Below are 27029 nucleotides of genomic sequence, written 5' to 3'. Positions count from 1 at the left end.
GAGGGCCGCCGGCATCCCAGCGTTCCCCGCGGGCGCAGGGGAGCCGCTCTTGCCGGCGCGGCGACTCGCTGGCGTCAGCAGAGGCCGCGGAGGCGGAAGATGGCGGCGGCGGCGGCGACCGGGCGTCGGTGAGCAGCGCGGCCACGGCGAGGACGGTCGATGGCGGCCGGGAGGCGCCCTCGGGGACCCGCGGGCCGTTAGGGCGCGACGCTGGGCGGCATGTCGGAGCACGCGGCGCCCGGGGCCCCGGGGCCCGGGCCCAACGGCGGCGGCGGCGGCGGCCCGGTCCCCGCGCGCGGGCCTCGCACCCCCAACCTCAACCCCAACCCTCTCATCAACGTGCGCGACCGGCTCTTCCACGCGCTCTTCTTCAAGATGGCTGTCACCTACTCGCGGCTCTTCCCACCCGCCTTCCGCCGTCTCTTCGAGTTTTTCGTGCTGCTCAAGGTGACCGAGGCCCCGACCCCTGACCCCTGACCCCTGACCGCTGACCCCAGCGGCCGGACCCCTCTCCCGGGTCTGCGACCTCTGACCCCGCCCCCGCCGAGGCAGCGGGCCCTCCCGCTCCGGGCCCTTTAACCTTGCGATCGGAGGCCCCTGCCCCCGCGCTGTCCGCCCGCGCCCCGGCCTCCCCTCCGGCCGCGCGCCCCGGGCCCAGATCTTGGGTTTCCCCGAGCCCCGGGGCTTCCTCCCCTGCCAGGGCACGCCCCGTGCCCCCCTCGGTGCGCTAGAAGCCACTCCGGTTCCGCCTTCACCTGCGCCTAGTCCCGGGCTCCCACCCCCGCCCCCTCCGCTTAGACCCTCGCGAGCGTGACCTAGGGCAGGACGCCCGGCCAGGGCGCAGCCAGCTCTGCTGCCTTAGCAGGCGGCCTGTCCGAGCCTCGCCGCTCAGGGGGGCTGGCCCCGGCCTAGGTCCTGGGGAGGGGTCTCAGAGAAGGTTCTGGGTTCCTGAGCAGAGTGGTGGTCCGCTTGGGCAGCCGGCCGATCGTCTCCATCAGTGCTGCGGCACCAGGGCTGGGGGATGCTGAGATGCCCGGTGACCTTTGGGTCCCTTGTCTGCAGAGGGGGCTGAAGTTGGCATTCGGGGCACTGGGAGTCCTGGCCAGACCAGGTTGTCAGGAGCCGGTGGCACTTTGGGGTCTGGTGGACAGAGCGCAGTCACAGCCACCCCACAGCGCGGGCTGCCGGTCTACCGGAAGTCCCCTGGCCTGCGAGACTGCCTGATGCTGCGCGGAGCCCCCAGAGCATCCCCAGCCCCCGTGTGGGCGACGCCCCCCGGTGGAGGGGGCACTGCCTTCCGCAGAGGATCAGGAGCTCAGCCCCCGCCAGGAGCGGGTCCTGGTCGCCTCCGTTCTGCCCCGCCGTCTCCTGACTTGGGAGCAGATGGTGTGTTTGGGCCAACCCGGCGTACAGCCGTCCCTGGTGTCGTAGTCAGGTGTCCTGGCGGCTGTCGTGCCCGCACCAGGATCTGTGGGGTAAAGCCTGGAGGCCTCGTGTACCTCGTGCATCCACCCGACCCCTGGTGCCGCTCGTGTCGCTCGTCTGCACAGTGCAGGCTGGGACCCGCCGATTTGTGAGGTGACTGCAAGTTCCGGAGAGCTCCACGCCTTTGCTTCCTGCCTGCCCAGTTTCCGAGCTCAGTGCGGAGATCGAGGTCCCTTCGTGGACTTCCTCACGGCTGCCTTTTCCTGTGCTGCCTGTTCAGCTAAGCTCGCGGCCAGGAGCCAGCCCAGCCCCCCAGGGCCCCCAGGGCTGTGAGAGGCAGTGGCTGGGGCCTGGGTTCTGGCAGCCTTGGCTTCCGCCTCTCCTGGTTTTCCTGGCATCGAGGGCGGACCAGGACCTCCGAGCCATGGAGCAGCCGCACTAGGTGCACCAACCTGTGCGGTTGGACTCAGAACCGTGGACAGCTAGACCCTGCAGCTGCTGAGCGATGCCTGTAGGGTAAGGGGGGCTCTGACGTGCAGTGCCTTCGCCACTCCCCCCGCTCTGAAGAGTGGAGGTGACCCTTGGGGTCACTGTGATGTGTGTTAGGTATGTGAGGGCCCCAGGGTCCTTGCTGTGAATGGGAGTTCGTGAACACCTCCTCTGTGCCACAGCACAGAGGGCAGAGCAGGAGTGGCCAGGTGGGGCAGGGTCTGTGTGAGATCAGCAGCCTCAGGCCTCAGGAGACAGCAGAGAAGCATGTGCAAAGGCACTGGGGCTGGCAGGTCAGCAAGGCCAGTGGGGCTGGGGGCATGGGGTCACATGGGGCAGTAGAGATTGAGGGGCTGCAGGTACCCACGCAGGGCTGGCTGCTGCCTGGCCTGGACAGGTATGGGTGTCGTAGGTTTCTGGAGGCACCAAAGCTGCGTCTGCCCCCCTGTTCCTAATGGAGAAACTGAGGGAAGACCAAGGAAGGCCTTGTCAGGTAGGGTGGGCGCTCCTGGCCCTGTCTCTAGGGACCTCTCTGCTTAGTCGAGGGCAGTAGACTTGGGGCTTTCAGGCAGGAGAAAGAAGCTGGTGTGGAGACCCCCTCGCGGAGCTGCTGGAGAGGGCACCAAGGTGACACTGCGGCCCTGGAGGCCCCTCGGGGATCACACACATTGGCGCCACCAGCCCCCCTCAGTTCTGTGAGCTTCCTCGGTAGGATAGGTCGCTCACACTGTACTCGGTCGTTTGGAGGTGTGTCCTGTGCTGTCCTCTTCCTCTGGGACCCAGCTTCTGTCTAGGGTGTTCTTTGGGTTTAATTCCCGGCTCCACCTGTCCTGACCATGCAGCCTCTGCCTTGGTTTCCCCATCTACACACCGGGGTGGAGGCAGACGCGTGTGTGACCCTGGGAGGAGTGCCTGGACATCCCCTGGCACCAGGCCACACTGCACGTCAGGCCTCTCTCAGATCTGTGGACATCTGGGCCTGGAAAGTGCAGCCTAGTTTGGGGCACAGCTGTGGCGCCTCCTGAGGCTGCCTTGGGTCCCGTTCCTCCCGTCTCCAGCTTGGCAAGCTGCAAACACGATGTTGGGGAGAGGGGTTGGGGCCCGGTGGGAGGCTCTGCAGGCATGTGGGGCCCCAGCTGGCCTTCCACGCTGCCACCCAGGCATGGGCTCCAGCGCCCTCGTCGCTGCAGCACCTGCCGCAACCTGAGCACCTGGGGCTCCAGGGTGGCTTGGGCTCTGCTCAGGGGTCTGTAGCACCCACATCACCGTCCCGCAGGGGCGCATCTGGAGAGGAGGCTTTGGAGTCAGCGGGTGGGCCCTGGCTTCAGGTGGAGCTGGGCCCGGATCGCAGCAGCCTGCTCAGACACGGAGCTTCTCCGTCCCCTGGCCCCGCATCCCCCGGGCTGGGATGAGAGTGTGCGGTGTCTGCCCTGCGCAGGGCCCGTGGTCCACGATGGCACGGCAGCACGTACGGGGCTTGTGGCAGAGCACAGAAGGGACAGGGCCGTGGTGTCCCTGCTGCTGGCCGTGCGGCCGCGAGTAGCCGGTGTGTAGGAGGCTGCACTGGCCTGAGGAGGCACAGCCCCTGGGGTCTCCAGCTCCTTGTACCCACTTCTCCCAGAACCGTGATGTGATGGGCGTCACGTTGGGCCAGCTGGGCCCTTTTCCCAAGGGCTGGGGTGGTGGCGGGTACACAGGTGTGATGCCTGGATGCGGCATCCTGTCTGGGGGAGTGACCCTTGGCCAAGGCCTCGGAGAAGGGCAACCCTCAGACCGTGATGGGGACTCAGGGGGAGGGATGGCCCTTTTGATGCACCTACAGGGTGGCAAAGGTGCTGTTGGTGGGGTGGGGCGTCGCAGGGCAGCTGCTCACCCCCCCCCTTCCACGCTGCTGACAGCAGGCAAGTCTGGGGTGGGTAGGGGGAGCAGCTCCCCTGGCCCCACCCACCCTTGCCAGGAGCCCCCCGCCCCCATGTCCCCAGGGGCAGGGTCACTCTGGGTGAGAGCTGCACGGTCCCTATTTTACAGATGGGGACACTGCCTCCCAGAGACGCAGCAGGTTGCCCTGCCAGCGCGGGAGGGGTCGGGCCAGGCAGGCTGTGTGTGGCTGGGAGGTCAGGGCAGCGCGTGAGGCTGCTGGGCAGGCCCAAGCCCGTCTGACCGGACCCCACGCGGGGGAGAGGCCGCCCCACTGGCTCTGGGCCGTTCCGGGGCCTCCCCGGGAGCGGGCTCGGCACAGCGCCTCCTGAGCAGGGCCTGGGGTGCCTGGGCCTCCGCGCTGACCGGCTCCCGCCCGCAGGCGCTGTTCGTGCTCTTCGTCCTGGCCTATATCCACATCGTCTTCTCACGCTCGCCCATCAACTGCCTGGAGCACGTGCGGGACAAGTGGCCCCGGGAGGGCATCCTGCGTGTAGAGGTCCAGCACAACTCGAGCCGCGCGCCCGTCTTCCTGCAGTTCTGTGACGGCGGCCGTCGCGGCAGCTTCCCCGGCCTGGCCGTGGAGCCAGGCAGCCCCGAGCCGGAGGAGGAGGAAGAGGAGGAGCTGGCCGTGGACATGTTCGGGAACACCTCCATCAAGGTGAGCGGCACCCGGCCGGGCCTGGCTCGACCGGGCCTGCTGGTCTTGGGGCGGGGACTGTGGCGGGCAGGGTCAGGGCCTTGGGCCGTTTCCCAGCCCTTCCTGGAAAGGGATTGGCCCCTTTGTGGGGACGCTTGCTAGGAGCTTGAAGCCGGTCTTGCCTGTCCTAGACAGGTGGCCACCTGTGGGGTGGTGAACGCCCTGTCACCAGAGACGTGCAGGTGGCCGCCAGCATGGGCAGGGGTCAGGCGGATGTGCGGCGCCCACGGTCTGCAGGGAAGGACTTGCTCAAGCAGCGAGAGGCTGAGGGTCCCGTGGTTGGTGCAGACCCTTCCCTAGAGATGGCCACTTAGGAGCGTGGCGTTAGGGTGGAGCATTTGGGTGTAAGGAGTGGGGTGTAAGGAGTGGGGTGTAAGGTGCAAGGAGGGTATCCCCGTGGAGGCTGGAGGTCACAGCTGCGGGGGGTGGAGTGCGGGGCCCTGCAGTCAGCTGACCCCTTCCTCTCTGTACTCCGCAGTTCGAGCTGGACATTGAGCCCAAGGTGTTGAAGCCACCGGGCGGTGCCGAGGCCCCGAATGACAGCCAGGAGCTCCCCTTCCCAGAGACACCTACAAGAGGTACACACCGCAGGCACCCGGCCCGCACATTCAGGGGAGTGGGTGACCCTCCGTCTGGAGGTTGTGAGTTCGAGTCTTGTTCTTCGTTTCTACTTTTTAAAGGTTTTATTTGTGTACGTGTGTGTCTGTACAGTGTACATATTCCAGGGAGCGAGCAGAGTGTGTGCACAAGTGGGGGGCAGGGCAGAGGGAGAGAGAGAGACTCCCTGCTGAGCACAGAGCTGGACAGGAATGCAGGGCTCCATCCTAGCACCCCGAGATCATGATTTGAGTTGAAGTCAGACACCTAGTGAGCCACCCAGGCGCCCCTGGACAGAGAGATTTCTTAAAAATCTTAAAAAACAGAAACAAACAAAAATCTTAAAAAGCAAAAAAAGTGCATGTTTCCCAGGCTGAACAGGTGTGTGCAGCGGGTCACATCAGGGTCACCACCTGGGGCCGCACCCCGGTGCAGAGGGCCCAAGGGTCTGAGTGGCCATCGGTGCTGACCTGGGAGAATGGCCACTCTGCCTCAGTTTCCCCATCTATCAGCACATGGGGCCGTGACAGATGCCCTGGAGCCCCCAGTAACTGGTTTCCTTCTCTGGGAGCCTCATCTGTGAGAGGCGGGCAGGGGTCACGGGGGCTCTGAAAGTCCCGTGTGGTTTGTGTGATGCAGGTGCTCCACCAGCCTCCCCAAGCCCTGAGCCGTGGGCGGGCCCTGCCTCTCCCCTCACTCCCCGGAGCCACCAGGAGTGCTCACCCAGCCCCTGAGGGAACAGGGCTAGGCCAGGGCTCCGAGGCTCACTGGGCTTGTCCCCACAGTATGGCCCCAGGACGAGTATGTGGTGGAGTACTCCCTGGAGTATGGCTTCCTACGGCTGTCACAGGCCACGCGGCAGCGGCTCAGCATCCCTGTCATGGTGGTCACCCTGGGTGAGTGTCCCCCAGAGCGAGGCCGTGGGGCTCTCCGGGGTCTCAGGGTCTCCTGATAGGCTGCCTGGGGGTAGCCCGGAAGCACTGGGGTCCCAGGTCTGGGGGCTGTGTCTGCTCTCCCAGCTGCAGAAGCTTCCTCTCTCCTCGGCATCCTGGGGCGAGAGGGTCACAGTGCTGCTTGGGTGGGGGCCCTGGCCACACACCCACTCTGTCATTTGCCTGCCCACAGACCCCTCCCGGGACCAGTGCTTCGGGGACCGCTTCAGCCGCCTGCTGCTGGCCGAGTTCTTGGGCTACGACGACATTCTCATGTCCAGCGTCAAGGGCCTGGCGGAGAACGAGGAGAACAAGGGTTCGGCGGGCCCCAGCACCAGGTGGGGGCTGGGCGCAGGGCAGCGGCTGGGCTGGCGCTCATGGCCTCCCCCCTACCTCCGAGCAGGCTTCCTGCGCAACGTGGTGTCCGGTGAGCACTACCGTTTCGTGAGCATGTGGATGGCGCGCACGTCCTACCTGGCCGCCTTTGTCATCATGGTCATCTTCGTGAGTGCTGCGGGGACAGGCGGGCGGGGGCGGGGTGCGCGGGGTTTGGAGGCCCCTCCCTGAGGCAATCCTGCGGCCCTCGCTTGCAGACCCTCAGCGTTTCCATGCTGCTCAGATACTCCCACCACCAGATTTTTGTCTTCATTGGTGAGTGTCCCTGCTGGCCGGTCAGCCGGGTGGGAGGGGTGGGCTCAGCCCCAGGCCCCGGAGGCCCCCTGCCCACCCCACCCAGCCGCCGGGCACCTCACCCGGTCTGCCCGCCCGCCGCTCTCTGCCCGCAGTGGACCTGCTGCAGATGCTGGAGATGAATATGGCCATCGCCTTCCCCGCGGCGCCCCTGCTCACTGTCATCCTGGCCCTTGTAGGTGAGGACGCAGCCCCCCCCCCCCCCTCGCCGCCCCCGGCGGCCCCACCCCCCGGGGGACCTGCCCGCCCCGGCCCCGCCCCCCGGCGGCCCCGCCCACCTGGCCCCGCCTCCCCGCAGGGATGGAGGCCATCATGTCGGAGTTCTTCAACGACACCACCACGGCCTTCTACATCATCCTCATCGTCTGGCTGGCCGACCAGTACGATGCCATTTGCTGCCACACGAACACCAGCAAGAGGCACTGGCTGCGGTGAGCACCAGGGTCCATGGGGGTCTGGGGGGGGGGGCTTTGGGTGGCGCCTCACTGTCCTCCCTGCAGGTTCTTCTACTTGTATCATTTCGCCTTCTACGCCTACCACTACCGCTTCAACGGGCAGTACAGCAGCCTGGCCCTGGTCACCTCCTGGCTCTTCATCCAGGTAAGGGGACCGTGCACCTGGGGCCCGGCCTGTTGAGGGTTCTGTGGAAGTGGGGTTCTGGCTCTGGGTGCTGGCCTGACTCAGAGCCCACCCCCAACCCCTCCAGCATTCCATGATCTACTTCTTCCACCACTACGAGCTGCCTGCCATTCTGCAGCAGATCCGAATCCAGGAGATGCTGCTACAGACCCCGCCACTGGGCCCCGGGGCCCCCACGGCGCTTCCGGATGACCTGAACAACAATGGGGGTGCCCCAGCCGCCATCCCTGACCCTGCTGGCCAGCCCCCTGCCCTAGGCCCTGGCTTGTCGGGCACTGGTGGGGGCCCCGGGCCTGTGGCTGAGGCACCCAGCTCTCTGGTGGCTGCGGCGGCTTCAGTGGCGGCGGCAGCCAGCGGTGACCTGGGCTGGATGGCAGAGACGGCCGCCATGATCACAGACGCCTCCTTCCTGTCTGGCCTCAGTGCCTCCCTCCTGGAGCGGCGGCCCGCTGGTCCGCTGAGCCCTGGTGGGGGGTTGCCCCGAGCCCCCCAGGACAGTGCCCCCTCCAGCAACTCCCTGGCGCATGATACAGCGCTCCCAGCTGCCGGGGTGAGTGGGCCCAGTCCTGCACCCACAACCCCAGTGGACCCACCCCCAGAGGTCGGTTCCTGAGCCTTGGGCAGCTGACCACCCCATCCCTGGCCATGCAGGCCCACTGGGTGTGACCCGGCTGGAGCCCTCAGGTGTCGGGGAGGCTGTCTCGGTGGTTCTAGGGACTGGCCAGCGCCTTGGGTGGTGTCGGGGTCCATCAGGTTGGCCCAGAGGAGGGTTCCTCTTCCCTTATGTGGGGCCTGCCGGAGGCCTGTCCCTGCTGTTAGTGGTGGGCCCCCTCAGCCAGCGAATCAAATCGAGGCAGGCCAAAGAGAGGGGGGGTGGGGACTCCATGGAAGGTTCTGGAGAGGGCTGGTGAACCTGTGGAGTGAGCTGCCCCTTGGCAGCAGAGCTGGACAAGTCTCTACTAAGGTGAACGCCGGTGGGGGCCACCCTTGCTGTCCCGGCCCGCTCGGCTGGTGCTCCATCATGCTCAGTGCCTTTTCCACGGCCCCTGACCCCCGGTGTGTGTACCAGGGCTGGGGTCCCGGGAGGGCAAAGTCCACGCCTTGGGCTCGGGGATGCGGTGGCCGGGCGTGGGGGTCCAGCCCTGCTGGGGTGGGAGTGGGACAGGGCTGGTGGCCAAACTAAATCACTCGGTGAGGAACGCAGAAGAGCGCTCATTCCATTCTATTTAATTGCAGTGTACAAAATTGTGTTTGTAAATAGAATAAACTGTTGACAGCGGCGGGGCAGCGTCCTGCGCCGGGCAGGGAGGGACCCGGGCTGGGTCACCGTGCCGCTTCCGGTGCCTCGGAGCCGGCGTGCAGCGGGGGCGGGTCGCGGGGGTCGCCGGGGCCGTCCCCCAGCTGGGCCAGCAGCTGTCCCCGCCGCACCAGGGCCTGGCGGAGGCGCTCCCGCGCGTCCTCGATGCGCTGCCGCAGCTCCTCCAGCTCGCCGGGCCGCGGAGGGCCCGAGGGCGGCGCAGCCGGCAGGCGGCCGTTGGAGCAGAGCCACACGGGGCCGTCCAGCGGCCCAGCCTGCGCGTACGGCGCCGCCGCGGCCACCGTGGGCTCCAGTTGGAACCGCACGCGCCGCTCCTTCGCCGTGGCCCGGCGCGCCCGCGTCCAGCTCCCCGGGCCCGCAGGCGCCGCCGGGGTGTCCTGCCGCTCCTCCGCCCTGCGGATGTCGGGGGACCGGGCTGGTCGTTCTCGGGGTCGGGGCCCCCCGTGGGGAGGGCAGCATGGGGGCTGCCGGCAGAGCTGTGGGGGTGGGGAGGGCCCCAGGGCCCTTACCTCGGCTCCGGCTCCTCCTGGCCTTCCGGCGGCTCCGTGTTCAGGGCGCGGTGGATTCTCTACACGCGCAGACAGAGGCCGTGGGGTCACGGTCGCCCCCCCCCCCCCCCCCCGCCTGCGCGCTCGGCCCCTCACCTGGCTCGTGTGCAGCCAGTACTGCAGCTTGTTGCCCCTCCGGATGCGCGGGAGCACCAGGCGGTAGAACACGTGCTCGCCCAGAGAGCTGAGCACGGCGCTGCCCAGCCCCAGGCACAGCAGCACGAAGAGTCCGGAGAAGTGGTAGATGCCCACCTGCAGCGTCTGCGGGCACACGGGGGCACCAGCCCTTCGCGGGGAGCCCCGGCTGGGGGTCTGCGGCCGCCGAGTGATTGGGAGCCGGGAGTCCCCCAGACAACGCGGGAGCTGGGCTTCGGTGGGCGAATAGGAGTGCGCTGGCTCGGCTCCGCGCAGAGCGCCTCAGCCCACGCCCGCGCAGGCTCGGGGGCCCCAGGCCCGCCCCGCCCCGGCCCCCCCACCTCTGTCACGGCGAGGACGCGCTTCCCACAAGGCACCATCTTGTACCACTTGTCGTGCAGCAAGTCGATGAAACCGGAGGACTTGTAGCGGCTGATGAACTCGGACAGGTTGGAAGTGAGAGGCGAGTTTTGAGGGAGTCCGATGCCGTAGCCTGGGGGCCAGGAGTCGGGTCAGGACCCTGCGCCAGAGGAGCCTCCCCAGGGCCCCGGGTCCCAAGGACCCTCACCCTCCATGGCGAAAGGCTTGCCCACGGTCAGCAGTTTGCAGTCCGCGTCGATGGAGACTTCGTAGTCGAGGAGCGACTTGTCCATGATGAAGGCGTTGAGCTTGGGGGGGTCGCTCCTGCGGGGGATCGGGCCGTGGGATGAGCGGCCGCGCCCCGCAGACCCCGGCTCCAGGCGTCCCCCGAGGACCCCGCCCCCGGTCCTGGCCGGCCCCGCCCCCCAGCTCCCGCCCGGTGCCCCGCCCGCTCAGACCCCGCCCCGTGCACGAGGCTCCGCCCCCAGCGTCCCTCCGCAGGCTCCGCCCCCAGCGTCCCTCCGCAGGCCCCGCCCCGCGCACGAGGCTCCGCCCCCACAGGCTCCGCCCCGCGCTCAAGGCCCCGCCCCACCGGGCTCACGTGAGCATGGCGACGCCGCGGGGCGTGGTGGGCGCGCTGTGGCGCCGCATGTGCGCGTACAGGTCGGGGAAGCTCTTCTTGATGTAGGCCTCGGCGCTGCTCTCCCACACGGTGCCCACGCGGAAGCCCTGGGACGGGTGGTGCAGCTGCGGGGGCGGCTGGTCAGCGGGCGCGCTCGGCCTGGCCCCGGCCCCGCCCCTGCCCCCCGCGTCCTCGCCCCGGCCGCCGCGCCCGCGCCCTCGGAACTCCAGGCCCCAAGCGGACGGAGCCTCAAGCAGGACCGTCTAGGACCTTCCGAGGCGGGGACCCCTGGACGCGAGCCGTCGTCGGGCTCAGCACTTGGAGCTCGTTAACCAGCTCGGGTGGCCACGTGGGGGTGGCGAGCGCCCGAGCCCGCGCTGGCTGTGGCCTGGGTGACGCGCCCTGGGGGTCGCTCGCGCACGGAGCTCGCAGCCGCGCTGCTGCGGAGACGCGAGCGGGGAGGACCGCTCCCTGCGGGGTCTGGTCAGGACCCACGATCAAACACGCGGCGGGGGGGGGGGCTGGGAAAGGGGACCCCGGTGGCGGGAGGGCGTCCGGGGCGCCCAGGCGACATGCCCGGCAATCCCGCGGCTGGGGCCGGGATTTGGAGCGGGACAGGGGGTTCGTTCACGGCTCTCCTTGCTCCCTGCTCAGGAATACTGAAAGTGTTTCATTAAATAAGAGAAACGGGAAGCCTGGGGGCCACCTCTGCTGTGCCCACAGCCCTCGGGGGCTCCGGGTGGGCCGGCGGGGACGTTCTGTCTCTGTGTAGACACCCTGCGGGTGCGCCTGCGTGTCCCCTCCTCCCCTCCCCTCCTCCACGCTGCCTGTGCCCCGGGCCCTTGCACCTGCTGTGCCTTCTCTGCCAGCATCCCTCGTAGAGGTCCCTCGAATGTCACCCCCCCAGGAATTCCCACTTGAGAAGCCGGCCCCCCCGGGCTCCCTGTTATTATCTCCCTGGCACCCCGTAGCCATCTCACACCCCACCTGGTCGGCTTCTCTAGATCCCTGACACCTCCCCCTGCGGTTTGGGGATCGGCACCCGTTTGGCCCCAGCTGGGCCCCTGGCACCTGGCACATGCGCTCCAGGCGCTCAGTGTTTCCGGGAGCAGGAGGCCGCACGCGGCAGTGTCTTGGGACAGGAGCTGGGGCGGTGGGTGACCCCCCGGCTAGGAGCCCCGGGCCCCGCAGCTGCCCACCTTGGGGTCATGGATTCCCGACAGTTCCAGGAAAGTCTTGTCCCCGACCATGACGGCGGCCAGGTTGGCCGTGTAGCTGGACAGCACCAGCAGGCAGAAGATGGCCCAGAGGTTCATGAGGAGGCGCCCCGTGGGGCACTTGGGCGTCTTGCTGGACACCGTGCGCCCGAAGAGGATGGCGTAGCAGAGGTTGAGGGCTGAAGAGTAGGAGAACACGGTGGCGCGGTTCCGGCCGCGGGGCGTGAGGCCGTAGGGGCTGCGCCACTCGTACAGCGTGAGGAAGAGCGCCGTGAGGTGCAGCGCCGCGAAGACGCCCAGCCACATGGACCAGTGCAGCGGCCACGTGAAGGCGCCGATGGGCGACGCCGTGTCCCGGGCCCGCACCATGATGCCCAGGCTGGTGGAGAAGAAGGGGCTGCTGAAGTCCAGCACCTGGGAGCGGGCCGAGTTGATGCTGAAGCTGGTGACCGCCATGTGGGCCCTGCCGGCCAGCAGGTCGCCCACCAGGCCCGTCCAGCGGCCGTCGCGCAGGGCCCCGTACTTGCCGTCGCCCACGATGTACAGCTCGAAGTCGAACGGCGTGTCCTCCGCCAGGCGCTCCAGCAGGTCGATGCAGTAGCCGTAGCAGCACTTGCGCAGCGCGCGGGGCGCGGAGCCGTTGGCCAGCGCGGCGAACAGCGCATCCAGGGCGGCCGAGTCGTTGGTGCCCGGGGCCAGGCACAGCTGCCCGGCGGGGCACTGCCCGTCCTCATCCGGCTCCCGCGCGAACACGAACGGATGCTCCACCAGCGTCACCACACGCAGCTTGGGCCGGGCCCGGGCCCCCGGGGACGGCGGGGGCTGTGCGGCCGCGCCCCCCGGCTCTGGCTCCAGGCGTCCGGCCCGCCAGCTGCCCACCGTGGCCCAGGCGGGGGCACCCAGCGGGTCCCGGCGCAGGCTCCACACGCGGAAGCGCCGGGACACGTGCACCTGCGAGGAGCCGCTCACCCACACCGGCCCCGTGCGGCCCTCAAAGGACGTGTTGGCCAGGAACCTGGGGGGCAGGGGGCAAAGGTCAGGGGGTGGGGAGGAGCACTGGGCAAGCCCTCGCCACCCTCGGCCCCGCCAGCCGGGTGCGTTCGCCCTCCAGGGCTCAGCCGGGCCCCTCCCGCCAGCCTCCCCGTCCCCTTGCCCTGCCCGTCGTGTTGCTCCCGAAGCCCCATCCCCCGAGTCCCCGGCTCCAGCTCTGCTTCCACCTCAGGGACACGACCCGCTCTCCGATATACAGCAAGTGCCCAGTAACGGTGCCCGTCTGGACTCAGAGGCAGGCGTGAGTCCACGGGACGCTCACCGGGCCAGGAGGCGGCCTGGGGACTCAGGCCCAGCCGGCTGCGGGCCGTGGCAGTTGCCCGACGTGGACAGGAGGCTGCGCTCCGGCTCCGCACGGGCTGCGCTGCTCAGGGCTCGCGCCACCAGCTCCACGGCGTCGTGGACGGCGGCCTCCAGTGGGGGGCGCGCCACCTCGCCCAGTGCCAGCAGCCCTGGGGGCAGCCCCTCGGTGGGCAGCGCCTCGGCGCTCAGCGGGGTGCCCAGCAGCCAGCGGGGCCCAGGGGGCACGGCCTGCAGCACCCGCCGGGCGCGGGCCAGGGGGCAGCCCAGGAGCACGGCCGTGGGGGCCGGGGCCGCGCCACCGGGTGGGGCCCCCAGGGGGGCCAGGCGAGCCTGCAGCCCCGCGTCACCCGCGTCTGGCCGACTCAAGTCCAGCACCAGCTCCGGGGCCCGGCCGGCGCGGGCTGTCCAGAGCGCCACCAGGCCGCCGGGGTCCCGCACGCGGCACAGCGCCAGGCTGACGGCGTCCGAGGCGTGTGCGTGCAGCACGGCCACCAGCACGTCCAGCAGCGTCTCCAGGGGGCTGGCCCAGTCCAGCTGCAGGTGGAACGGGTTCTGGCAACGGGGTGGGCACAGTTAGGGCAGGCGACCCGTGGCCCGCCGCACCCTTCCCACTGCCATCAGCAGGTGCTCCGTGAGGAGATGTCACCTCCAAAGCTGGGCAGCGCGCCGGCCTCCGGCCCTCCCTGCCCTACACCCCCTTTGTCTCCCCGCTGCCATCGGCACCGAGCCCAGCTCCTTGGCCTGACCTTCAGGGCCGACCCTCCTGGCTCTGGCCGCCCGGGTAGCGTCCCACTTTTGCATTCTCCAGCTACAATCCCTTTCCCCTGTGTGTCCGCCAACTCCTACACATCCTGCAAAACCCAGCCCCATTGCCCCTCCTCTCTTCAGACTTCCCTGGCAACCCTGGGCCTTGCGGGGCCTTTCTGAACCCAGAAAATTCTCTTGGATTTGCTTCTAGCCTGGGGAGGCCGAGATGGCTTAGCAGACATCTCAGGTGGGCGGGGTGCGCAGGAGTCTGACCGGCCCCACCGCAGGCGCTCAGTTCCCGGGGGCGGCAGCAGAGGGCGCCACAGGCCCGGCTTTGGGCCCGCGTCCTCCCGGCCGGGTCGCGGGCAGGGGAGGGGCGTGGAGACCCCAGGCCTGTCCGGGTCGGCGTCTCTGCCCAGCGGGCTGGGGAGCCCGGCTGTGGGCTCCAAGGTGGATTTGGAGGGCGGGGGGCCCCGCGGTCCCCGCATCCCTACCTCCAGGCCCCTCACTGTCCTGGGCAGGGGGTCCTTCGGGGGGCACTACGGGGCACCCAGAGCCCTGTCACCCTGTCGCCTCCTTGTCCCATATTCTACGTATTCGGGCCCAAATCCAGGCCCAGGGGTGCAACCAAGAAGCGAATAAGCCCCAGAGACGTGGCGGGTGCGGGACGGAGGGGTCTGGGAAGACCCTCCCCCGCAGACCCCGCCCCGCCCCCTCGCACCCCCACGTGGCGCAGGGACACCTGCTTCCCTTCCCCGCCCCGGCCCTGCCCGGGGAACTCGAGCGCCCCGGCGCGGGAAGGGGACCCCGCTGGGCGCGGGATGGCCCCGGCGAAGGCGCAGGGGCAGGGCGGCCAGACTGCGTCGCCAGCGCCCAGGACGGGGTCGGCGCGGCCGGGTCCGCGGCCTCCTGGGCGTCCCGGGAAGCCCGCGGCCCCCGCCCCGCGGCGCCCCGGAGCCCCCTCGCCCGCCGCGCGCCCCGCGTACCGGGTCCCCGAGGGGCGCGCGCGCCTCCCGCCGCAGCACGCTGAGCACCGGGGTCCCCGCGGCGGCCGCCAGGAAGTGCAGCTGCAGCAGCTCGGGCCGCGCCTCGGGGAAGGCCAGCAGGGCCGCCACGCCCGGGGCCGCCAGCGCCCGGCACAGCCCGCGGGCCAGCGACGCGGGGTCGCGCGCGGGGGGCGCGGCGGCCACCAGCTCCAGGCTCAGGTTGCGCGGCGGCCGCGGCGCCAGGGCGGCCCGGGCCAGGGCGGCGCGCACGCGGGCGCGGGCGGCGGGCGCGCGGGGCAGGAGGGCGCCCAGGCGCACGGAGCCCCCCGGGGCGCCGCACGGCTGCGGGTGGCCCCCCGCGGGCCCGGGCCGCGGCCCCAGCGCCAGCCACAGCCACAGCCACGGCCACGGCCGCCGCGCCAACTCCATCCCAAAGTGGCCGGCGGCGCGGAGGAGGCGTCCCCGCCGGCGCGCCGCTCGCTGTCCCGGCCCGGGTGTCGGCGGCCCCCAGAGGACCACGGCCCGGGGCGGGGGCGGGGGCGGGGGCGGGGAGTGGGTGGGGCCTCGGCCCGCCCCGCCCCGCGCACCCGAGCGCCCAGGCCGAGCACCCGCAAGGGATGAGGGGGCAGGAGCAGCCCCCACGCCCGTCCCTGCCCCTCCCAGCCCGAGAACGTCGCCCGCTGCCGCCGGGGAAACTGAGGCCCGGGAAGCTCAGTCGGCCCCCGTGGTCACCCCACCTAGGGTCTCCCTGGGGAGACCGAGGCAGACCACGCCTGATGGGAACGTGTGGCCAGCTCTGCCTTCCCGCTGCAGGCGGGGAACCTGGGGCAGAGAACTCCTCCTCACCCTGCGGGACCCAGCGCCCCATGCCCCTGCGCAGGAAAGCTCGCCCGCTTGTCCCCCTCCCCAGGCAGCGCCCCGGCCTCCAAGTCTTGCCGGCTCCTTTGCTCTCTCCGCGGCCGCGTCCCCGCGCACCGGGGGAGGGCCAGGGCGGGGGGCGTCCCCGTCGCGGCGGCCCGCACACAGTAGGCGCTCCGGGGCGGCTCGCTGCGGGCTCGGACAAGGACGCCCTCCGCCTGCCCTGCCGCCCGCCACTCCCCACCCTGGCCCGGCCCAGCCGCGGTTCTTCCCGCCGCCCGGGGATGCAGCGGGCGCTCAACACACGCCGCAGCCCCGCGCGGACCCCGCTCCCCCCGGCCGCCCGGGGTGCCCCTGGCACGGAGCACTCGGCGCCCGGTGGACGTGCGCCCGGTCATCGTCCCCTGGAGCCAGCGCCAGAGAGGCCGGGACAGTCGGGATCAGCGTGTGCAGGAGTCAGGACAGCTGCCGCCCGGGCGGCTGCCAAGGCCACAGCGTGCAGCCACCTGGCTGGGCGTCTGGGGGGGCGGGGGTGTCCCAGCGGGCTGGCCCTCCCCGCCGGGGCCACCGTCCTCATCCTGGCAGGGGTACCCCGGGGCGCATCCCGCCTGGCAGGGAGGTCCCTCAGAATTGGACCCGCACAGCTCAGGGACACTCGGGGACATCACCGCGTGGGTCCTGGGAGGCGCCCCGCACTCGCACCAGGTGCCACGGCTCCTGCATCGGCACCGTCGGGGGCAGGCCGGGGCTCTCCTGGGACAAGGCAGTGCGCCCGGAGCCCTGCGCCTCCGCGTCCCCACGTCGAGGGGCCACCGTGTAAACAAGCGAACACGGGGAAGGTTTCCCCCAACCATGGTAAAATATACATAATACAACGTTCCAGTTTGGCCCAACGCGCATTTAAAACATTTTGTCTTAAGGCTCAGGGCATGGAGCACACCCACCATCTCCAGAACCTTCAATCTCCCCACACCGACCCCCCCACCGCCCCTGCTCCCACCACGTCCTGTCTCTGTGGACGGGCCTCCTCTGGGGACCTCCTGGGAGTGGGGTCCTGCGGGAGGCGTCCTTCTGGGTCTGGGTCCCCTCCCTGAGCCCGGGGGTCCGTCCATGTGGGGGCAGATGTCGCCCCCCCACCCCGGGTTGCGCCGAGTGTGGACAGGCCACCGTGTACCCGCTCCCCTGGATGGACACCCGGCACTGCCCCTCCCGGTGAGCATCACTCGTGCCGCTGTGACCCGGGCACCGCGAGTTCCCATTTCCTTTGGCGGAGTTCCCAGATGTGGATGTGCTGGGGGACGTGGGGACTATTCTAGAGGTCCCTCCCGCACCTGCCCCCCCACCTCACGCTTCACCCGCCCGTGCACAAGGCTGCGGTCCCTCTGCCCCCCCGACCCCCCGGGGACAGGCCGCTGCCGCCCACCATGTGGGGCCAGGTTGTGCTTCCACAGGACGTGGACAGAACCCTCGGCCTGCACGGGCCCGCACCGGTTCCAGAAGGCTCCATGCAGACGGAGAATGGGTGCGTCCGTCACTGACAGGGAAACCGAGTCTGAGCCCCGGGTGCAGCGAGTTCAGGCCGGCAGCAGCGTGTCCAACCTCCTCCTGTGTGGCCGCAGACGGAGGGGGGCAACCTTGTGGGCAGCCCCGGTCACGGCGCGGAGGCCACCTGCCTGTCAGTGCGCCAGGCCGGCCAGGGGTCCCCTGCTGCCCTCAGATCACAGCGACGCCCCACGGCCGCCCAACCCCCCTCCCTCCCTCCCAGCCCTACGGGAACAGGGAACAGGGGCCACCCGGTCACCTCTGTGCCCACCCACTGGGCAAGGGCGGGGCGACAGCAGATCCCAGGACCCAGCAGGTGGGCAGCTGAGGGTCCAGGGCGGCGACCACGCGAATCCTGGGGGGTGAGGGGCCGTGGGAGCAGCACCCCCAGAACAAGCAACACGGCTCCTTCCAGAACATTTAATGAGAGGTCGCAAACAAGGCAGGAGGGAGCCTGGCTGCAGGCACCGGGGCTCCGAGGGCTGGTCCAGGGGTGGGCACAGGAGAGGGGCCTTTGGTCCCTGGGAGCCCCGGGCAAACCCAAGGCCCTGCTGGCCTCCCAGACCCTCTGCACGCTGGGTAAGGGGGTGTAGACCCTGGTGCCCCAGGACCCCACCCCACATGGCAGCACCGGGCAGACCCTGCTGAGCCCCTTCCTGCCGCACTGCTGGCGGGAACCCCAAGGCCCGTGGTGACCCCTCCCCTCGGGCCCCTGGGTGTGGGGCTGCGCGGTCACGGTGGTGTCGCCAGGCGGCCAGCAGGACCCCTCCCTTGGCACAGATGGGGCACCCCCTCAGCTGTGGGGCAGATGGACCTCAGGGCACAGAGCCCGGGGACAGGGCGCCCGTCGCCCCAGAACACAGACCGGCGTGGACGACTGGCTCCAGCCGCAACCAGACGGCACCTGCTAGATCACACGGATTTTCTGGATCATTAAGCCAGGCTGTCGGTCAGGGACAGCTTTCCGGAAGGTTCTGAGGATTGCTTTGGGGCCCACGTGTCTGGGCCGGGCTCCAGGTGCTGGCTGCAGGCCACGTCCCCAGGGCAGGAGGGACAGCCGGGCTCCCTCGGGCCGTCATGCCAACAAGGAACACTGTCGGGGGCGGTGTGGACACGGTCCCCCCAGAGGACCCCGGCCTGGGCTGGGGGACCCCTGACCACGCTGCTGTCCCTGAGCCAGCCCCGCCCAGAAGCCTCCGCCTGCACCTCAGAGGCTGCCGCCCGAGTGTGGCCTGGCCCCACGGCAGAGCCCAGCCCCTCACCCCGAGAACCGGGCCTTCTGGGCACCAAGTTCACAAGTGGACCCCGCGGTTCCGCCAAGGCAGGTCCTGCCCGAGGCCCGGTGAACGTGGCCCCGGGCGGCCCCGGCAGAGGCCCGAGCAACAGGGGCTTTAGTTCTTTTGTTAAAAAAGAATAGCACCGAGAGGCCACAGGAGAGGCCAGAGGCCCAGCAGCTGGAGGACACGAGCCCGCGGGGCAGGCCTCGGGCCGGCGCAGGGCGCTCACTTGGACGGCCGCGTGATGATGCGCGTGGAGAAGTCGAAGAGGTCGCGGTTGACCTTGCGCAGGTTGTGCACCTCGTCCTCCAGCTCGGCCACGCGGATCCGCAGCTGGTCCTGGCCGCCCAGGACGCTCTGTGGAGGGACGGGGCTCAGAGGCCAGGCGGCCGGGAAGCCTCCCAGGGCCGCCGTCCCCACGGTCCCCGACAGGGCGCCCCGCACCCCCGTCCAGGGTGCGGCCGCCGCCCACCTTCTCCATCGTGCTGCTCATCACCGCGTGCAGCTGCTCCGCCCGCTCCAGGTGGCTGGGCTCCGAGCCCTGCGACACACAGGGTCTGCGTCAGCGACGGGCGGCCCCCGGGGGCACGCAGCTGCGGGGCAGGCGCCTCACTGGCACCCGACCGAGGGGGACCGCGGCTCCCACCACGCCTGGTCAGAAGCAATGCACCCCGTGTGCTCCCCGGCCCAGGCCACACCGTGGGCACAGGACCCGGAGGGACGCCCAGACACCAAGGACAGCCGGTCAGCCCCACAGCCCCACGGCCGGACGCGCTGCACAGGGACGCTGTCTGTCTCCTGCTGGACAGCGTCTGGGCACGGCGCCCTTGGCCGGCAGCCGGGTGCTCAGCAGAGCCAGACGTCGGGCTCCCTGCAGGAGGGCCGTGCACAGAGACGCCCCGGGCCTGGGGGACAGACGGGCAACCCCTGGAGGCGCCGGGGTGGGTGCAGCGGGATGAGCACCACCTGCTACTCTGCAGGAGGCAGCCGGACACATGGCACACCCCCCGGGGCCCCAAGCTCAGGTGCCCAGGGCACCACCCCAACCCCGACAGGACGTAAGGAGCTGCACCAGCAGGTGTCCCTGCGTGTGGGGGCAGCGCCCACCTGCTGGTGGAGGCCCAGGCGCAGCGTGAAGCCCCCGCGGTGCGGCTCATCCCCGTGCTCAGCGCCCAGCAGGTGCTTGTTGAAATGGGGCAGGGGCAGGCCCGGCCTGAAGTCCGAGCTCAGCATGCTGACGGGCGCCAGCATGATGGAGGCGTTGGTCACGGGGCCTGCGGGGGGACAGGCTCCGTCAGGACCCGCCTCCCCCCAGCCAGGCCACCCAGGCGCCCCCACCCCCCGCGCCGCCCGGACCGGGTCCTTCTCACGGCTCCAGGCCCGAGCCACACGCTTCCGAGAGCTCTTGGGGGAGCTGGCTGCCCTGGGCCCCCAAACCTGGGCACCTCACCTTTGAGGGTCACCGTCCTGATGCACTGCTTGCTCTGGATGTCCCAGAGGCGCACGGTCTCGTCGTGGGAGCCCGAGAGCAGGACGCTGCCGTCAGTAGACACGGACAGACAAGTCACCTGGTTCCTGGGACGGACAAGCCCCGGTTAGGCCGGGTGACCCCGAGCCAAGACAGAGAGAACGGCCCCTCCCGCTGCCCCGCTGCCCCGCTGCCCCCAGCCCCGCACCTGTGCCCTCTGAACACCTTCCCGTTGTCCTGCTCGGGCTGGAAGCTCTTCTCTCTCTGTCCAGGCTGCGGAGGCCAAGAGGGCCCGTGAGCCAGGGTAGCGCTGGGGCCCCACGGCCAGCGGCCCTCCAGGCCCAGGTGCCGCCCACCTCCGGCTGCCCGCAGCCACTCACCCAGGTGCAAAGGTCGACCTGGAAGATGGAGCCATCGCTGCCGCCGCAGAACAAGTGATGCTCGGCCAGGTCCATGGTCACGGCCATGATGCCCACGTCAAAGAGCACAGACAGCAGCAACTCGCCCGACGAGACCTCCCACAGCTGGTGGTATCAGGGCACGTGGGACAGATGCAGCCCTGACCAGGAGACCCTGGGCCCCCGGGGGACTGGGACCGCACCCACCACCCTCGGGGCCTTCCCCGGGACAGACCCTCGCTGTCGCATCCACAACCCCCGCGTGACCTGCCGGGGGCCCTGCTGGTGGCAAAGCCCCAAGGCCGGGTGCCCTCAAATCCCCCGCGGTTTGGCCAGGGAGCTGCCAGGCGCAGGCAGCCAAGTGGGAATTTCCAAGCAGACATGGGCCTGCACCATCCACCCTCTGGACGTCCTTGAGGCGGAAGCATCGGGGGATTAAGAGCTGTCTGCAGCTGCCAGCCTGGGGGTGGAGGCGATTCACCGGCTCACGCTGGCCAAGAACCTGTCCACGGCCACAGCATGACTCACGGATCCACTTGGGGTGCGGGGGGGCCCTACCTTCACGGTCTGGTCCAGGGAGGAGGTGGCCACTCGGGCCAGGGGCCCCCCAAAGCCACAGTGCAGGTCTGTGATGGGGAGGGTGTGGCGAGACCAGACGTGCCGGGGGGCCGGGGTCCTGGAGGGGTCTACCTGCAGCACGCTGTGTGGAGGACCGGACCTCAGGGGCGGGGGGCACCTCCCCTCGTCCCCACGTGGCCACCAGGCCATCCCACCCCCGAAGCTCTGCGACGGCTCCCCGGGTCCCCGCCCCCTCTCAGCCCACCTGGCTCCCGGCCCCTTCCCGGCCCGGGGCCCCGGCCTGGCCTTTCCCACATGCTGCGCAGCCCGACCTAGACCAGGCCCAAGCTTCTACCTGCACAGGCTCCACGCCAGCACCAGACAGTCTTTGCCCCCCGACAGGAAGTGGCTGCTGTCCCCCGTGAACTGCAGGCATGACACGTCCTGGTAGTGGCGGCTCAGAATGACCAGAAGGTTCCCTGTGGAGACCTGCAGAGGACACAGGTCAGTGGTTCACAGCCCAGGGCAGTCTGAAATGAAGGCTCGGTAGCTGCTAGCTGCGCCTCCTCCCGGCCGTCCTCTGCCCACCGAGTCCCCAAGTGGATGAGGATCCTGTTTCAGCTCCTGCCGCCCCGTCTAGTCACCGTGACCCTGAGTCCTGGGCATCAGGTGGCCTGAGGACCCCTGCCCAGAGCAGGAAGGGACGGTGATGGAACCATGGCCTCCAGGGAGGAACGCGTGGCTCCCTCTGCTCAGGACCAGCTGGACCCGGGACCCAGGAACAGGAAGTCACTTCAGATGCTGCCACGTGAGCAGGACTGAGAGGAAGCGGAGGCCCTAGGTGGGGGGGGACAGGTGAGCCCATCCCACCCCCGGGAAGGTGGGGTGGGCTGGGGGGGGGCGCTCCTGTTGTGAGGTGAACCGTGCTCTTATCCGAACTCCTGGGGCCAGGCCTTCCTCGAATGCCGGATCTTTGCAGGTCTAGCCAGGTCAGCCTGAGGTCACGCTGAACCTGGGAGCCGTGTCCTCACAAGAGGAAGACGTGGGGGAACACAGGCCCTTCCCCCCGAGGCCCTGCTCTGAGGGCCTCAGCTTCCCTGCCCGTCCGCCTCCACGCAGAGGGAACGGGTCAAGGGGCTCATACCTGCGTCAGGCCTTCAGCCTGAGCCGCTGCCCAGGGCGGGCCGCGTGGGGGCGCCCCTGGAGGTCACGGCCCACAGGGTCAGGAGTGCTCCTAGAGCGTGGAGGGAGCCAGCGCCAGACAACAGCCCCCTCCTGCCAACTCCTACCACGCCCCTGGTGGGGACAGGGAACACGGATTTCTGCCCACACCTGTGGCACCAAGGATTTCTACCACGACGGGCAACCTCTGATGAACCCCCGCCTCAGTTTCCCTCCCTGCACCAAAGCAAGTGCTTCTTAATCTTAGCATCCTGCACTGGGGTTTCAAAGCCCCAGGAGTGAATAACCAAGCCCCCCTACGTGTCTGTGACCCCCTGAGGACGCCGGGGAAGGACAGAGATCGTTTCACCGCTGTGGACAAGGTCCAGAAAAGCGGGGCATGATTACACATCCACCTTCTGGCCCCAAACCGGGCGCTATCTGTGCGGGAGGTGAGGCGGGTCTCTCCGCCCAAACACGACAGGTGACAACACGGCCTAATCAACCCAGCGCCGGCAGACCGGACGCCACCACCTTAGTTTTACACATCCTCTTACCTCCCACAGGTAGATGCTCTCCGCGATCCCCGCCAAGACATACAGACCATTGGGTGACGTGGTCAGACAGGTCACAGGCCCAGGACACATGATCTTCTGCTGGAGCTGGTCCTGGAGAGACATAAGCAGCCCTGAGCCTCCCGCAGAACAGGGAGCTAGGGGGCCGGTGGGGAGGAGAGCCCGAGGGCGCCAGGAAGGGGAGTGGGACGGGGCGGCCGAGGAGGGATCTGCTCCAGCCCCAGGCCTGCAGATGCAGGACGGGAGCAGAGCGGAGCCTACTCTGGGCGAGGGGGGCGCAAGGCAGAGTCCACGGCCCTGCGCGCACCAGGCAGGCGGGCTGAGCGCGGGGCTGGAGCGGCCCACGGCCCACAGGGCCGCGGCCTGGGGTGTTTCTAGGAGGAAAGCCACGGCTGTACGGCGAAGGGCAGCGTCTCCAGCGGCCTCCCCACCCTCCACGTCCTTCCAACACCAAGACACCCTCCGACCCCAGCCCACCAGCTCAAAGTCCTTTTATTTTTTTAAAGATTCATTTATTTATTCATGATGGGGAGAGAGACAGAGACACAGGCAGAGGGAGAAGCAGGCTCCCTGCAGGGAGCCCCCCCGCGGGACTTGACCCCGGCGCCCCAGGACCGTGCCCTGGGCCAAAGGCAGGCGCCAAACCGCTGAGCCCCCAGGTCCCTCGAAGTCTTTTATTTAAAAAAAAAAAAAACATCCTATTTATTTATTTGAGACACAGAGTGAGCCAGAGAGGGAAGGGGAGAGGGAGACGGAGCAGCAGAGGCCCCGCTGACCGGGGAGCCCGACCCGGGGCACGACCCCAGGCGCCCCCGGAAGTTGCCCTTTTAATGGAATCTCGCGCCCCCCGCCCCGCGCATGCGCAGCGCAACCTAACGGAGCCCCGGCCCCCCCCGCCCCTCCCCGGGCCCCTCGGGCGCCCCGCGCGCCCTCCCACGGAGCCGGGCCCGGGCGCGCGCCGCCGCACCTTGCGCTGCAGCTCCCAGGCGCTGATGTAGTTCTTGCCCAGCTGCGCCGCCAGCAGGTACTCGCCATTGAGCAGCGCCAGGCCGCGCGGTCCGGCCTGCCCGCCGCGGTACGTGAGCAGATTGGCGCCCGAATGCAGCTCCCACACCACGCAGCTCCACAGCTGGGCCGCCGAGTCCGTACACACGGCCACCTCCATGGGAGCCGCCATCTTGCCGCCTCCACCGCCCCGGAAGTGCGTCACGCCAGCGAGACGGGCCCCCGCGCCGCCAGCTAGAGCGCCGCCCACGCCGCGCCTCCAGGGCGCCTGCGCGGCGGGCGGGGCGCTGGCCACGTGCTGGCCGCGGGCGCCCGGGGCTCGTCCGTGCGCGCGCGGCGGCGGCTCGAGGGCAGGCCTCCTCCGCGTGGGCCGTGGGGAGCGGGGCGCAGGGCCTCCGGCGGACGGCGCTTCCCAGGGCCGGGTCGTCCGGGCCCCGGTCCTCGAGGTGCGCACCCCGACCAGGGAGCGGGGTGCGCGGCCCGCCCGGGCGGGGTCGGTGGGCGCGGCGCCTGCCCCCGGGGCACGGAGGAGCCCAGGCCCGGGCTTTGAACAAAGCGGCGCCAGCTGCGGACCTTGGGAAAGTTAGAATTCACTCGGGGGGCGGGGTCCCGGCGCGGGGCGGGGCTGCAGCAGCGGCCGATCCCGGCCCCGCCCCCGCACTGGCCCCGCCCCCGTCCAGGGCCTGGCCCCGCCCCCGCCCTGGCTCCGCCCCCGTCCAGGCCCTGGCCCCGCCCCCGGCCCCGGCCGGCAGGTGGCGGGCGCGAGCCTCCGACCCGGAGGCGGACCCGGAAGGGGCTCTGCAGCCGCCGCGGCGCCCAGCTCGGGGAGGGGGGAGGGGGTCCCCGGGCCCGCCTTGCAGGGGGGCGGGGGTGTCAGCGACGGGGGCTCCCGGCGGCCGGCGTGGAGGATGGGGCCGCGGAGCCCATGCAGGAGCCCGGATTTGATTTCATCCTGGGGGGGCCCCGGCGTGCAGGCCCCCGCAGCCGCCCTGGCCCGACCTGTGCCCCGACCCTGTGCCCCGAGGATGCGCAGAGCCTGGAGCCCCGGGCCTCGCGGGCAGGCACCTGGACGCTCGCCCGCGCTTCCCGGGCTCGGTTCCCCAAACACCTCTTCGAGGCCGGCATCCCGGGGACCTGTCTGGGCAGCGCCCCGGTCTGACCCGCCGCGCGGCTCCGGGGCTGGGCCTTTCGTCCGGACGCCGCCCCAGGACTTGACCGAGCACCTCTGGCTGCAGGGCCAGCGTCCCCGGCGCCCTGGGCCTCGGTTCCCCACGCAGCAGGGACACGTGCTCGCACACAGCCGTGGCTTGGGCGCTGGGTGCTGGGTGCTGGGTGCGCCTCCGCCCCCGGGGGGCCTGAGGCCTCGGAGCTCCTGGGTTGCAGGACCAGGGCGCAGGGGCCAGCCCAGCCGGCGGGGGTTGTGGGGTGACCAGTGGTGCAAATGGGTAAACTGGAGGCCCAGAGGGCGCTGGCAGTGCGCGCGGGTGCAGCCCCGGCCTCCTCCCCCTCCTCCCGGGAGGTCAGAGGTCACCCCACCCCCAGCCCGGGAGTGTGGAATGAGGGCAGACCAGTTATGTCAGGAGAGCAGCACAACAGCCGAGCTTCCGGGGCGTCTGGGACCACCCGGTTGCCGGACCTCCTGGTCCCAGATCCCGGGCTGGGCGGTGTGGCTGTAGCAGCAGAAGCAGGATTGGGGAAACTGAGGCGCCCCTTCCCCATCTCAGTCCCGCATTCTTCATTTGTCGCTCTTCCGTATGGAGCACCTCGCAGGCGGTGCGTGGACTGTGTGGACCCCTGAGAGCAGAGCAGGCCCAGGGTGCCTCTTCCCCGGGGCAGAGAGGTGGGATGAGGGTGGGGGTGAGTCACATGAAGGCCCCCCCCAGGCCCGCTGCCCACCCAGACCCCGGCTCCCTGCAGGCTCCCTCACTGCCAATCTGGATCTGTCTCCCCCCTCCCCCAGCCTCTGGGGCATCCTCACCAGCTCCAGGCTGGGGGGGGGGCAGAGGGGGCAGGGAGGGGCCCAGCGGACCGCTACCCCTGGGGCTGTGTGACCTCAGGGCCTCTTGCCCGCTCTCTGGGCCTCTCTGCGGAGGAATGAAGATGTGGACTGGCCGGTCCAGTTTGCAAGAGATGGCCCTTTGGGTTTTTTTGTTGTTTTTAAAGCCCAGTTTGTTCTTCTGTAAGCTTCCTTTTTTTTTAAATAAAGATTTCATTTATTATTTGAGAACGAGAGCGCATGAGCAGGAGAGGTGGGGGCAGAGGGAGAAGCAGGCTCCCCGCCGAGCCCTTGGGGCTCACCCCAGGACCCTGAGATCCTGACCTGAGGGGAAGGGAGATACCTGCCCCTGGGGAGCCACCCAGTCGCCCCAACACATACAATATGCTTTGTTTTCCTTTTCAAAATTATTTTTCTTTTCTCTCTTGGGGTGGGGACGGGGAGCCCTGGGAGGATTGCCTCCCCCCCCCCCCGCCGTCCAGGAGGCTGGGGCCAGGAGCAGGAGAGGCGGGGTGTGTGTGTGTGTGTGAGTGACAGGGGCCGCAGCAGCGGGAGCGACCCGGCAGGACAGGAGGGGCAGGGTTCGGCTCAGCCCCAGGGCCGGGCAGGCGGGCGGGCGGGACTGGCCCAGGCCGGTGCAGGCCGGAGCGCCGGGGAGCCAGGGGGCAGGAGGCCGGGCCTGCACAGCTGCACACGCTGACCTTGAGCCGTCGCACACCCGGTGTGCGGGGGGCACGGGGGCACGTGGCTTAGCCGCCCCTCGCGCGGCCTGAATCGCGCACACAGGGCCCCGACTGCAGCAGGGGGCGCCCGGCCCCGGGGTCCCGCTCCCTTGGGGTACACCTGCTACACCTGCGGGATCCTGAGGAGACAAGGCCAGAGCCCCGCGGGAAGGCTGGTGGGGGCCGCGGGCTGGGTTCCCGACTCTGGAGATGGCGGGGGCCCGAGGGGGGCGTCCAGGGCCACAGAACAGAGGCCCACGTGCGGCTTAGTGTCTCCCACGGTGACAAGGGCCTTTCCGGGCAGCGGGCGTGGACGTTCCAGGCAGTGGGAAGCTCTGCAAAGGCCCCGAGGAAGGCCCAGCCAGGGTGTGGGGGGCCCAGCCACACACCCTGGGGCTTGGGTTTGGGGAGTGACTGGGGCATCAGAACCCTGGCAGGACAGGAAACCCTGTGGAGGGGCTGGGGGACAGGCTAGGACACCCTGGGCCCCGGCACCAGTGTCCCCCCCAATCCCTAAAACAGACACTTTGCACCCGGTCCCCACAGGGGTGCTGATGGCCACACACACCCTGTAATCAGGGGCCTGTCCCCGGGGCACCGCTGACCTCTGGGGGCGGCCAGGTCACTCGGGGGCACATCTGGGGGGTGAGTGGCATCCCCAGCCGCACCCATCCACGCCAGGAGCCCCGCAGGGTGACCCCTCAGATGTCCCCAGACCCGCCCCTGTCCCCCGGGGCGTGGGGGGGGTCAGCCCCTGTGCCCACTGCCACCTGGACCCACACCCCAAAAATCCA

The 27029-nt window shown here is 69.9% G+C and overlaps 3 protein-coding genes across 5 annotated transcripts; 1 reads left to right on the top strand and 2 right to left on the bottom strand.

Moving 5' to 3' along the window:
* Positions 1-57: 57 nt before the first annotated feature.
* TMEM259 (transmembrane protein 259) lies at positions 58-8668 on the top strand. 2 transcript variants are annotated; one of them, XM_041762151.1, is made up of 11 exons: positions 58-447; positions 4214-4492; positions 5010-5109; positions 5914-6024; positions 6254-6376; positions 6464-6564; positions 6654-6711; positions 6849-6929; positions 7049-7181; positions 7251-7350; positions 7457-8668. In XM_041762151.1, the coding sequence occupies exons 1-11, from the start codon at positions 220-222 to the stop codon at positions 8000-8002; spliced, it is 1860 nt and encodes a 619-aa protein (XP_041618085.1). In that variant the 5' UTR covers positions 58-219; the 3' UTR covers positions 8003-8668. The 2 variants fall into 2 exon arrangements, with proteins under 2 accessions (XP_041618085.1, XP_041618083.1); XM_041762149.1 differs by having other exon boundaries at positions 59-447; positions 6846-6929.
* Positions 8595-15774, bottom strand: GRIN3B (glutamate ionotropic receptor NMDA type subunit 3B). Of its 2 annotated transcripts, XM_041762147.1 has the most exons (9): positions 14676-15774; positions 12902-13494; positions 11572-12604; positions 10352-10497; positions 9959-10074; positions 9732-9883; positions 9352-9516; positions 9217-9275; positions 8595-9100 (listed from the first exon to the last, which is right to left on the bottom strand). In XM_041762147.1, exons 1-9 carry the CDS (start codon positions 15102-15104, stop codon positions 8713-8715), a joined length of 3081 nt encoding a protein of 1026 aa, XP_041618081.1. In that variant the 5' UTR covers positions 15105-15774; the 3' UTR covers positions 8595-8712. The 2 variants fall into 2 exon arrangements, with proteins under 2 accessions (XP_041618081.1, XP_041618082.1); XM_041762148.1 differs by having other exon boundaries at positions 9077-9275; positions 14676-15773.
* A 1707-nt stretch (positions 15775-17481) lies between these two features.
* WDR18 (WD repeat domain 18) lies at positions 17482-23739 on the bottom strand. The gene is made up of 10 exons (XM_041764390.1): positions 23480-23739; positions 22495-22605; positions 21132-21265; positions 20777-20918; positions 20201-20344; positions 20029-20093; positions 19803-19927; positions 19460-19626; positions 18825-18893; positions 17482-18709 (listed from the first exon to the last, which is right to left on the bottom strand). The coding sequence occupies exons 1-10, from the start codon at positions 23687-23689 to the stop codon at positions 18578-18580; spliced, it is 1299 nt and encodes a 432-aa protein (XP_041620324.1). The 5' UTR covers positions 23690-23739; the 3' UTR covers positions 17482-18577.
* Positions 23740-27029: the final 3290 nt, after the last annotated feature.

This window comes from Vulpes lagopus, chromosome 7, assembly GCF_018345385.1.
Source record: "Vulpes lagopus strain Blue_001 chromosome 7, ASM1834538v1, whole genome shotgun sequence".
NCBI classification, from domain to species: Eukaryota; Metazoa; Chordata; class Mammalia; order Carnivora; family Canidae; genus Vulpes; species Vulpes lagopus.
The sequence above is the reverse complement of the archived record's forward strand: the minus strand, read 5'-3'. Positions and strand labels throughout refer to the sequence as shown.

What these genes read in the sequence shown, in the direction of transcription:
- TMEM259 (XM_041762149.1), top strand. Translation starts at nt 220, where the DNA reads ATGTCGGAGCACGCGGCGCCCGGGGCCCCGGGGCCCGGGCCCAACGGC. An exon ending in TTGTCATCATGGTCATCTTC is followed by an intron (nt 6,565 to 6,653) that starts GTGAGTGCTGCG and finishes CCTCGCTTGCAG; the next exon opens with ACCCTCAGCGTTTCCATGCT. An exon ending in CCTCCTGGCTCTTCATCCAG is followed by an intron (nt 7,351 to 7,456) that starts GTAAGGGGACCG and finishes CAACCCCTCCAG; the next exon opens with CATTCCATGATCTACTTCTT.
- GRIN3B (XM_041762147.1), bottom strand. Translation starts at nt 15,104, where the DNA reads ATGGAGTTGGCGCGGCGGCCGTGGCCGTGGCTGTGGCTGTGGCTGGCG. An exon ending in GCGTCCTCGCCGTGACAGAG is followed by an intron (nt 9,517 to 9,731) that starts GTGGGGGGGCCG and finishes GTGTGCCCGCAG; the next exon opens with ACGCTGCAGGTGGGCATCTA. An exon ending in ACTGGCTGCACACGAGCCAG is followed by an intron (nt 9,276 to 9,351) that starts GTGAGGGGCCGA and finishes CTGCGCGTGTAG; the next exon opens with AGAATCCACCGCGCCCTGAA.
- WDR18 (XM_041764390.1), bottom strand. Translation starts at nt 23,689, where the DNA reads ATGGCGGCTCCCATGGAGGTGGCCGTGTGTACGGACTCGGCGGCCCAG. An exon ending in CCTGGGAGCTGCAGCGCAAG is followed by an intron (nt 22,606 to 23,479) that starts GTGCGGCGGCGC and finishes ATGTCTCTCCAG; the next exon opens with GACCAGCTCCAGCAGAAGAT. An exon ending in CCCTGGACCAGACCGTGAAG is followed by an intron (nt 20,345 to 20,776) that starts GTAGGGCCCCCC and finishes TGATACCACCAG; the next exon opens with CTGTGGGAGGTCTCGTCGGG.